At 35.5% G+C, this 11,324-nt stretch overlaps 2 protein-coding genes across 4 annotated transcripts in view; one reads left to right on the plus strand and one right to left on the minus strand.

Moving 5' to 3' along the window:
• The window catches only part of LOC134843618 (glycine receptor subunit alpha-4-like), a 21,205-nt gene extending 18,782 nt beyond the window's left edge, over positions 1-2,423 (minus strand). The window contains exon 1 of one of the 3 annotated variants that reach the window (XM_063859784.1): positions 2,373-2,423. The gene's annotated coding sequence lies outside the window, so the exon portion shown is untranslated. Of the gene's footprint in view, positions 1-621; positions 935-1,077; positions 1,098-2,372 lie in introns of those variants that run through there. The other 2 variants (XM_063859783.1, XM_063859785.1) reach the window with 2 other exon arrangements.
• LOC134843619 (galactokinase-like) lies at positions 2,382-11,038 on the plus strand. The gene is made up of 5 exons (XM_063859786.1): positions 2,382-2,648; positions 4,441-4,649; positions 6,611-6,789; positions 7,185-7,353; positions 10,453-11,038. Exons 1-5 carry the CDS (start codon positions 2,404-2,406, stop codon positions 10,905-10,907), a joined length of 1,257 nt encoding a protein of 418 aa, XP_063715856.1. The 5' UTR covers positions 2,382-2,403; the 3' UTR covers positions 10,908-11,038.
• The last annotated feature ends 286 nt before the right edge of the window (positions 11,039-11,324 follow it).

An 11,324-nucleotide genomic window follows, 5' to 3' on the forward strand; every position in this document is an offset into this window, starting at 1 on the left:
CATTAGAGGTTCTTTGAAAAAGTTTTATTTATGTCAATTATTTTCGTGGAAAATGCAAACAATCTTAGTTTTCACGACAAAATTGAATCCAAAATTGCAAACAGAGCCCAAAATCGGCACTCAAAATTGCTAATAAACAGACTATTCAAAAATTTGAATTACTGACGAGAAATTTGAATATTTGCGGTAGAAAAATTTAAATTGGTGCCAAAAGTTTTATTTTTGAATTATTATAATTTATTTTTTTTTCTTGTTTTTTAAACGGATATCACTGATTAGAGCCTGTTTAACTGTGATATACAAGGCTATTGTAGTCTATAGTGAGTTCATCGTCTGCAGGTTTATCCACTTGGAAAAATATGATTCTTTTGTCTATTTTCTGGATTTAAAACTGTGGTCGGAGCATTCCGTGCTAATCGCTTAGCGTCCTATTTATCACTTTATTTGATAATAATCAACGAACTATTTTTGAAAGGTATTGCAGCGCCAGAAAACAGCTGAGCTGGAAAAAAAATCCGCCCAATTTAACACGTGATAGTTAAGAAAATTTTTGGAAACTTAAATTTAAATTAGTTTTTGGTTAAATTGAATAATTTTGTTGTCCGGACTTATTTTCCGTACCTCAATTGATCCCGCTCGATTCCTCGCTATTTCTGTTAAAAATGATGTTGATTTCTTTTTCCTTTTCTTAATTGCCAATTTAAATGAAGTAAACAAATAATTCAGTGGAAGAAACCAAAAATTAAGTAACCAAGATATATTTCAAATTTCTAATTTATTCAAATTTTTCTGCAAGGTTTGAAAGAAACGCGATAAAAGCAGTGCTTTCTGTAAAAAAAAAATTATACACAAAAATTAAGTTGAACATGATAATATTTTCACAGTAGCTTTTTATTTGTTCAATTTCTGTCCCAGATTGTTGTTGCTGTTTGCATTTTTAGAACAAAAGGCTAAAAGGGGGTGTAGCGACTTTGCTTGCGTGCCGCTTAGCATGCGCAGTTAAAATAGTTACTCTATTTGATGCGGCACAAGTGACAAAGCAAACTCAATTCTTTAGCGCTAATCGATTCATGCTACGCGGCACGCATGATCGTAGGCCTGTCCTCGCGCAAATAGTAACAACAATATGCGACAAAAACGTAGCAAATAGTACTTTTACTGTGACTGGTTGGTTATACTTGTAGCTAAGAGTCGTTTTCAATTTGTTTTGTTTTTTGCTTTACTTTTACCGATAGATTATTTACCGATAGATTATTCCTAACCAGGTTTCAATCGGTTGGAAGTTAACTTCCTCTGGTTTTTGGTTATAGAAAGAGTTTCTTGACATGTTGTTTTGCTTGTAATCTCTCTTTATTATTATAGGTATGCTCAAAAATTAACGACGTCTCTTTAACTTTTTGGATCTGCAAAAATTAATGATGTCTATTTGACTTTTTAGATTTGATTTTTTTTTGGATAAGGGCAGCGTAATAATTTACGCCATGCAACCATTGAACTGCTCTGCATAAATGATTGTGTTCGGCTGATTTTAAAAGCTTGTGTACGCTAAATTTAGGTCGCAAAAAACTCCACAAAGCTAAACAATGAAAACCCGAATGAAAAAAAGGCACGAGACCACTCTTAAAAAAAAAGAAATGTAATTTTTCATTTTTTTGTCTAAATTTCCTGCTATTTTTTAGAAAGAGCGAAAAGAGAGGTTTCAAGTGCCAAAAACTTTTGGATAACTTTTTCGTGATGTCGATGTTTGTGATGACGATGAATTTCAAATGCTTTTTTCGTTTTTTTTCAGGAAATCTTAAAATTTGTTCAGGCTCAAATGTACTGTTTCGCCGTTTGATTTTTGATTTCTTTCGTAGTTCAATTTATTTCATTTGTTAAAAGGAAAACAAACCCCTCTATTGAAAAGCGAAAGTGTTAAGGTCCCGAAAAACGTGATCAACTTCTAAATTCGAAAATGGAATTTTATCAGATTTCGACCAATTTGATTTTCCGAGCTCTCCGAAAATGCTAGGAGGACCGAATTTTTCGGAAAGTTTTTTCGCCGCAGGCAAATATTTGAGAAAAAAACAGGCTAAAATGACGTGTTGGAGTACTGTTAAAAAAAATCATCAAATATTTGAGGTTGGCCAGCCAAAAATGGATGACCTTTTGGATAGTTTTGACAATCAGAAATGATGGAGGGCGGTCGATACTGAAGGCCATATTTCTTTTTTCTTCGAAATTCGATAGTTGAGAATTTGTCAAAAATCAAGTCAGTATTTTTTTCGGTTTACTTGCGTTCATTAGCTCTTTTCCAACCGCCTGTTTGCTTTGTTTAAATTATCATTTTTTCAATCAAGGCCTCAAAACTTATTCTAGGCCTTAATGTTTACGTTGCATTTCGAATTGATAGTAAATTTTAGAATGAATTTTCTAGAATTAATGGTAATGGAAGTTGTCCCGTCGTTAGAGGAGCTAGTTGAATCTGGTAAGAATTTGTTTACTTCTCACTTTGGCCATGCGCCCTCGGTGGCCTCGTGCGCCCCTGGACGCGTGAACATAATTGGGGAACATGTGGACTATAACAATGGCTATGTGTTACCTATGGCCATGCCACTATGGACCGTCATTGTGGGGTCATACAGTCAGACTAAAAGTAACAAGTGCAGGTTAGCAATTATTTTCGACCCCTCTCCTGCATCTGTGCAATTGTGAAAAGCCAGAGTGTCCTCAGTAAAAGCCTGGCAATAAGACGCAAAATCTTACTTCTGGCAACTTAAGCCAAATATTCCACGCTTAAGGTAGTTCCGCGCTGAATTTTCTGGTAATATTGAGAGGACGAAAGGTAATATAAGGGGAAGGTTGGTTAAAGTTAGAATTGTTCGTCACAACTCTTGAGGTAACAAAGTAACTTTGAAAGTAAATTTATCTCAACAGTCTGGGGCAGAATAAACGATAACTAGTTTTATATGAAGTTGATTTACATGTCTCGTCTTCAATTTTCCACTTTTGAGATGTTGTTGCACTATGTATTTGGACCAACAGGCCAATAAAATTGATTCGCTGATAATAAACTCCATTATAAAATAATTGTGAAAAGAGCTGGGAATAAATGAGGTAAAACTATAACAACAGTTGAAACTGCTTTAATAATTGATAAAGCTGACTGTTTTTTTTGTTGTTCTCGTCGATAGGAGTTGTCAACCGTATCGTGTTGTCTTCAAATCATCGTTGTCGTCTTTCTCGAAGCTGTCATACGATTAATTATGTTAATGGTTATTGCGTAATTACGCTTTTGAATATAAAAAGTCAAATATCTTTTTAGCTCATACTTTTGCAATAATTTTTGATTGAACATGAAAAAGGTTTTTTCTCCCCAATTGATATATAAGGATTGTTAAATTTGATATTTTACCACAGTCCTTTAAAGACTTTTCGCCAAATTCCCAACTCGGAGACATGCATTTGAAATTTTTAGGTCGAAAGTAATCGCGAGACAGGTAACTATAATAGACTTTTTGAAAAGAAATTGGGTACTCCGAAAAAGTAAACTAGGAGCTTTGATGAAATCACGACAACGAAGAATGCGTAATAAGGCTGACCACTGAAATCATAAATCTAATATCTGAAGTTTAGACGGTGGGTGGTTTCGTTTGAATTTATAGTCCGCCTTTGGTTAGTTGAACAATCAGAGCTAGACAGAAAAAGAAAATCTGCGTATGTACCCTGAAACATGACTCTAAATCATATCAAAAGTTTAAAAAAAACGTTCCCTTCAGAATCTTTTTTCGACCCCCTCGTTAACCAAAGGTTCCTCCTTTGGTATATTTTATGACATCCTGACCAACCCTTAAATTTTTCTAAGGAGCCTTTGGCGCCACTATATACTAATGTTGAAGGGGAGCGCGCGCCGAAAAATCGCAATTTTTCGCCAAAAATTGCCCAAAAACGTATATGCACGGTATATACGGTGCAACTTTTTGTCAAAAAAGCGTCTGAATAGACTTCTGAGACCGCTCGGAAAATCAAAATTTTTGATCAAAAAAAGTCGACAAAATTTTCGGAATTTTTTTTTGAAAATCCGCCATCTCCCCTCGAGACAATCCTAGATCCGCCCCTGGTCGATCACATGACTAAAATTCTCTAACTCTCAAGGTGACCTTTGGTTTCTCCGATTTGTAAAAAAAATTGAACCGTTTGATATTTTTTTGAGTCTGAAAAACGAAGCTAACGAAGAGCCACAATTTACTTTTCGTTAGTAATGTTACCAAGATATGCTGCGTGCTTATTTTATCTAATATTTTTGTTTTTGGTAATTAAATTTTGTTGGGTACACCTACAATCCACGCCACCTCGAAAAAATGTAAGCAAAATCCAAAAAACAGAAATCGAAGTAGTTTTTTGTTCATTTGTTTTTTGCAGAGAGATTTTCCTTTTTAGTTCCTTCTTGTTTCTTTTTAGAGTTCGAACAGATCTTGCCTCGGCTCAATGCAAATCGTATGAGTTCGAAGTCCCAACCGTCGAGTCCGGATCTAGTGTGAATATTCATCCAACCGAGGAGAAATCTACCAAGTGGGCCAACTACATATTGGGTACCGTGAACGAATTCGTCAAAGTGCACAGTCTGCAAAGTGGATTCGACTGCTGTGTGGTGTCTTCTGTTCCTGCAGGTAAAGTTTTTAAACAATCTGTACTGTAAGATTCTTATTCTCCTCATAAAACTCTTTCTATCAGAATGATATACGATATCTTGAGTGAAATTATTAGATGTGAAATGTTTACTTCCTGTATCCCAGAAAATTGAAAACTCTAGTAAGTGTAAGATATTGCTGACTTAAACGCTAGTAGCGCAGAATTGTTGAACCATAGTCTTCTTTGATTAAAAAACTAAGGTTTGTAAGGAAATAAATTTCTCGATGAGATAAATAATTTAAGAAAGCGGACTGGCAAATTGTGTTAAATGAAATTCAAGATGCTCTTGCAAAAAATTTGATGCAGCTTGACGCTGCCGAACGAACGTTTCCCACACTATTCTCGCTACAGCAAGTCACAGCATTCGTACCGACCGACCTTGTTTTTTTAACTGCATTAATTGACGAAATAAAGAAACTTGCACAAAAAGGGGAATAAAATTAGACTTACAAATCCGTTTGACCCTATTTTAATTTCGCTTTCGAGAGCAAGTGACTTGTAATCGGGAACTTGAATTTTTTCCTTTAAACAAACTTTATTACAAATTCTGCCGACATGCTCAATTTCTCAAAAATTCAAGAAAAGCTACTTTTTAGTTCATTTGGGGTAGAAGTTTTTTCAAATATAATTATTTAAAAATTTTGATTGTTTCGGATTTGTAGTTTTCGTCTTAATTTCTATCGGCTGTGTTTCCGTTTTTTAAAGTGCAATTTGTTTCTATCTGGTAGCTTTTCAAACGGTTCTTTGTCAAGCTGGTTTTTTTTCAATTGTTTGATGCAAACGGTTTCTAGTATAATTACACAAGCAAGCAAAGTATAGCCAATGCTAAGGATATTAACAAAGACTATTATTTTACAAATAGTACTTTAGCTTCAAGGTATCATGGATCTTTAGCGTAGAGGTAGGGAATGAGACCAGCAACAAGTGATTTTGTCAGATTATTTATTTTTTGAATCTCTTGTAATGCAGTGTTTTTTTTGTATCTCAAGTTTTGCGAAGCTTTGCTTCGCCTCTGTGTAAAGAAATTGTGACCAAAATGACTAGAAAAAAATAAAAAGGAACTGGCGTGAGTTTCTCCAGACTTGCAGTCACCCCGTGTCGTCCAGTAAGTTCAGAAAAGGGGTTCAATACTTAATCTGTACAGTCTGTAGCAGGATCCCACCCAATTTATTTAAATGAAAATGGTTTTCTAAGACGACAGACTTTGAAATAGCTTATCAGATTCAATATACGAATCGGAGAACTCATAAAAGCAACAAAACTTAGGAAAGCTCTCAAGTTTAACCTAGTTGACTCGCTAAGTTTCATTCCACTAGAAGCTGAAAATTGTATTAACCGGTGAAGCGTTTTGTTGTGAAAGCAGTGGCTCACAATTATTGCGTCCTTTGGCCTCTGCACCGTCCATCTCAAATATATTGGCCCGCTAGCCATGAAATTTATAACAGATGTTTTCAATTTCTTGCTTTCGTTGAATATCGGTCCACAAATATGTGGATGGATATTGTGCATCCTTGACTCGAAATTTTTTAATTCAGTGACTGATTTAAGCAACAAATGCCACCAAAACAGAACAGTTCTGGTCGCACTGGACCTATCTAAAGCTGCTTCGGCATGATCTATAATTTTATTTTTCTGAATCTGCTTCATGGCACCAGCATTACAGAAAGCTTGGTTATATGGGTATCAAATTGCTTGAGAGGTCGACAAGCAAAAACTGCGATTTATCCAGACTTACTTCAGTTTTTTTCATGAAGTGAATTAAGTTCGGCAGTTTTTTTAAAACCATTTTTTGTGCCAGTTTCATTAAAAACAACCACACTTAACTAAATCTGTAACTATACAAGTTTTGTTGTATTACCTGAGTCAGGTGAAAATCATGTATGAAAATTTCTCTTCATAATTCCCAATAGAGATAGAGAGTAGAAATAAAATATTTTAGGTGGTGGACTATCTAGTAGTGCTAGTCTTGAGGCGGCCATGTTTACTCTGCTGGAAGCATTGACTGGTCTCACTACAGTTGATAAAGTTGAAAAGGCTCTGGCGTGTCAGAAAGCAGAACACGACTTCGCAAATGTCCCTTGTGGCATCATGGACCAGTTTGCATCTATTTTGTGTCAGGTTAGCAGATACGGCTTTAATTTGGGCCTTTTTTATTGTCCTAAATGTGGGTTTCATGAATTTGAGTTCGTTTTAGTCAATTTAAGATGTTAAGATTATTTGGTTGTTATTTCTCAGCGAATTCATTATATCAGTTTGTTTTAATAGTTAGGTTTTTCAAATTTTATTTTATAAATTATGGATTCATATAATACTTTTTAAAACTTTCATCTTAGAAATGAGTGTGAAAATTACATTTTTTCATCTTGCATTATCTGTTTCAAACTTTTTTAAGCATGTGATAAATAGAAGTTATCCATTTTAATTTCTACGTATGCAATCACAGTACGCAAGATGATTATCATTAACTGTTTTCGTATACCGGTGTTTTTGAGACTTAAGTGGCATGTCTTTAGGAAAATCACCTTTTGATGTTGGACTGCAAAACCCGAGAGGTGACTCACTTGCAGTTTGCATTTCCCGAAAGCGCCTTCCTTGTCATTAACTCTCGGGTGAAGCACGAGTTGGGCGACGGAGCGTACCGAAAGCGAAGAGCCATGTGCGAGCATGTGGCCGCCACCTTAGGTTAGATTTGGGTCTCCGACTCATTTCATCTTTCTTTGGTTTAATAAAGAGTCATGAACGTAGTAATACTCTTTATAGGGCTTGGTTTTTTTTACGGAAAAAGTATTTATTTTTTCGCGGTTTATCTTTTGTTTTTTCGTTTCTTTTGCTGAAAAGAAAGTAAATTCCACTATCGAACAGCAAAGGCGAAAAGATCACAAAAATTGTGATCGACATCTAGTTTCGAAATTGGACTTTAATTTTCAGATTTTCCCGCGGAGTAAAAAATTTACCTATTGATCCAGTGGGTTAATTTAATCGAAAAAGTGTCTCAATCACAAATTGTTTTTGAAATTGAAAGAGCTCTAAGGTCTTATATATTTTTATCTTGAAATTCGAAAGTTGAAGCGTTTTCAAAAACAAGTCAGTGGTGTTTTTGTCTTGAGCTCATTGAATTTGTTTTCTAACTGTCTGTTGGCGACGTTGTGATAAGTGCAATTTTTCGTAGATTTCGACTAAATGGTTACAGAAATAAGAGAAACTGGATGCTATGGGCAAGCAACACAAAAGTTCCGACCACAGTGGTTTTGAAAAAATACTTTTAAACAGAACTGAACTTCTGCTTTTCACAAATGACGGCCTTTCTTGTTGGTCCGACTACTCTCGAACAGTGGTAAGAAACTTTAAGTTTTTCCTGCCACTTTTGATTGCAAAGGAAAACTCGTAAAGGGACCACGTGTGCCATGTTTTTGAAACCCCCATTGGTCGCAATTTGGATGATAAAAAATCAAACAAAGTTCTCTCTGGGTCGAGAAAAGTTTGTCCGAATATTATAGGTTTTCAGACCAAACTCGACAAACACTGATGCTAAGTCGACCTTCCAATTAGACAAAAAAAAACTCGATCTTTTCTTTGCTTTCGCAATTTATTTGTTAAATCAGTCTTGTCGGAGCGCTCTCTGCCCTTTGTTATCTTACATTAATGAGCAGCCATCGCCGAGTGGGGAAGGCCGCCCAATGGTGCCGTTTTTAGGCGATAGACTCAAAGCGCGACAAAATTCGCCGCAAATGGCACCGAAAGTTTGTCCCATTTTTGGGAGCTCAGCGGGTAAGGCAAACGTCTCACAACTCGAAAGTTGTGCATTCGAATCCCCCTTCGGTCACGGGTGAAGCGGCCCGAGCGTCATTCGCTTCCTCAAGGTAGGACTGGCTAGGGCGAAATGGATGATTCACCTACACCACGGTTGATCCTGCATTGATTAGGATTGGGGCAGTAAAAAATCTTAACTTTATGGTTGATTAAGCAGACTGTAGTCAGAAATTCTGCGTTTAAATTAAATTTTAAGACTAAAAATTTGTCCAAAACCTTTCCAGGAAACTTTTTATTTACTTTTGAACGAATTCAAATCTTTCGTACAGATTTTTGGTTTTTATTAGAAATTTCTACTTTTCTAACTTTTTTTGAAGAAAAAAAGCCCAATAGTCGTTTTAGCGTAAGCTAAACGACTAAACTAAACGGCCATGGTCTATTCGTAGGGCTTGTACCAGGAATGTCGGTGCTATATATATTCAAATTAAAAAAAGAAAAAATTTATTGAACCCGTGGTTACATGCTGACGGGTGTGTATTTTAGGGTTGAGGTTCTAACGCTAAAATTTGACCTTCCAGAAACTCTTAGCTTAGGAGATATGGACGATTTTACGATTTTTAAAAAAAATACTCAAAAACTTATCATTTGAAAATGTAATCGAATTAGATTTTTTTTCTAAGTAGAAAATTTGTTGAACCCGTAGTTGCATGCTAATGTTGTGTATCTTAAGATTGAGATTCTAGCCCTAAAAGTTGACCTTACAGAAACTCCTAGCTTAGGAGATATGGACGATTTTACGATTTAAAAAAAATTCCAAAAAAAATCTAATTTTAAATTTTTGTTTTCTTTTTTTTACCGGCGGTTGCCTGCTTACGTAGGTATAATAAAGGCTTCTGATTAGAATGACAATACTTGACCGTCCAAATGCTCGTAGCTTAGGAGATATAGACGATTTTACGATTTTGAAAAAAAAAATCTGAATTTAAATTTGTTTTTCTTTTCTTTTTTACCGGCGGTTGCCTGCTAACGAAGGTATTATAAAATAGGCTTCGGATTAAAATGACAATACTTGACCGTCCAAATGCTCGTAGCTTAGGAGATATGGATGAAATTACAAATTTTCAACAAATTCTAAAAAACATTTAAAAAAAAATCTTTTCCTGATAGTGAAAGAAGCATGCATAGCTAGGGTAGACGTTTGTGGGCCATATGGCCCCGTTGTCTATCCTCTCCGAGTCTCATTTTAATAATTACTTATAACGATGAATTGCCAAATTTATGTATGGCCGGAGAAATTTATTCTTTCTTTCTTTCTTTATATGGAACAAGACTGCTCGTAGCAGGGCAAAGCCCTGAATGTTCCGACTGCCCATTAATTGGTCTCAAATTCTTTTTGGCTTACGAAACATTGACAAACTACAAATTTAAGGTTTTTTAAGAGTAATGAACGTAGTGAAGACTCCTCTATAGGTCTTGCTGATTGATTGGGTTTTTCTTTTCAGAAAAAAAATCTTTAAAGTCTCTAATTACTACAGATATGCATTCATACATATTGATGCATTTATAAATGCACTTAGGTATATATGCAGTTTTTGAGTTGAATTAAAATTCATCTGCTGAAAGTGACGTAAATAGCTCTCTCCAAATACGAAAGTGGAATTTAGTTTTTAGATTTCTAGCGGAATAAAAATTTTATTTTGATCCAGTTTTCTCTAGTTGGGTTCATGTTATCAAAAAAGCATCAATTAAAATTGTTCTAGAGATTCAAAGAGCTATAATTGCACTATCACTAACGTTTTTGGCGTTGTCTGTCAGAGCGAAATTCAAAATGTGAAACCATGAATATATTGTTGATCTATTTCGATTGCTTTTTGAATGACGCCGATAGAAGAACGAGCCGTTAAATTTCCAGTAGACGCTGAATTAGCTACAAATTAAAAAAATAAGCTTCAAGGAACATTGAATGGTAGAACTGAGTCAGTTATTGGTAAGTTGAATCAGAGGTTGTTAGACTCTATTTTTCTATTTCAGGTGTCGAATCTTTGCGTGAGATTTCTTTGGATATTCTGAAAACGAACCAACCGCAGTTCGACCAGGATCACTTCAACAAGGCCCTGCATGTTGTCAACGAAATAGACCGAACGGCTCAAGTCGTCAAAATCCTATCGGCAAACGAATCTTCAGAAGAATCTTTAAATTCTATTGGTCAATTAATGAACCAATCACATGCATCTCTGCGAGACCTGTACGAAGTGAGCTGTAACGAGGTCGATTCTTTGGTTGAAATGGCGCAAAGTTGCGCGGGTGTGTACGGAGCGCGTATTACTGGCGGTGGTTTTGGAGGTTGCTGCGTTGTACTTGTAACAAAAGCGTCTATTTCTTCTTTGCTTGAGACTCTACAGAAAATGTACTCTGAAAAATATGACCTTGAACCCATATTTTATATGGCAACACCGCAGAGCGGGGCTTCTATTGTCCAGTTGTGATTCTGAGTGAGATAACTATAAATATTTAAGCAGTTAGTTCATAACTGTTAATTTATTCTGGAATGGTGTTGGTAATTATATCTATCCGCCCTTTTTATTTAGCAGCACGGAATTTAAATTTGGTCCATGGATTTCTATTGCCCAGAGCCTTCTGAATGCTGGTCAATACAACGCTTGAATAATCAGAAAGCAGACTAGCTTTGCCATAGTTAAATGTCTCCAAATTTTGCAATTTGACAACTCTTTCAAGTTATTATTATTTTTTTCAAATCAACTACCTTAAACCTTAGTTTTGCTAGTTTTCATTTTGCTTGCTCAGCCTTCTTTTTGAAATTGTGGCTTAAATAAAAGCGCAACAATTCCAAAATTCCGTCAGATGCATTCTGAATTTCGTGCCTTCTTCATCATCATCGAATA

Source organism: Symsagittifera roscoffensis, chromosome 4 (assembly GCF_963678635.1).
Source record: "Symsagittifera roscoffensis chromosome 4, txSymRosc1.1, whole genome shotgun sequence".
Classification (NCBI taxonomy): Eukaryota; Metazoa; Xenacoelomorpha; order Acoela; family Convolutidae; genus Symsagittifera; species Symsagittifera roscoffensis.

Coding starts and splice junctions, on each gene's coding strand:
- LOC134843619 (XM_063859786.1), top strand. CDS start 2,404: ATGAATTTTCTAGAATTAATGGTAATGGAAGTTGTCCCGTCGTTAGAG. Junction 6,790..7,184: donor TTGCATCTATTTTGTGTCAG/GTTAGCAGATAC, acceptor GCATGTCTTTAG/GAAAATCACCTTTTGATGTT. Junction 7,354..10,452: donor GCATGTGGCCGCCACCTTAG/GTTAGATTTGGG, acceptor TTTCTATTTCAG/GTGTCGAATCTTTGCGTGAG.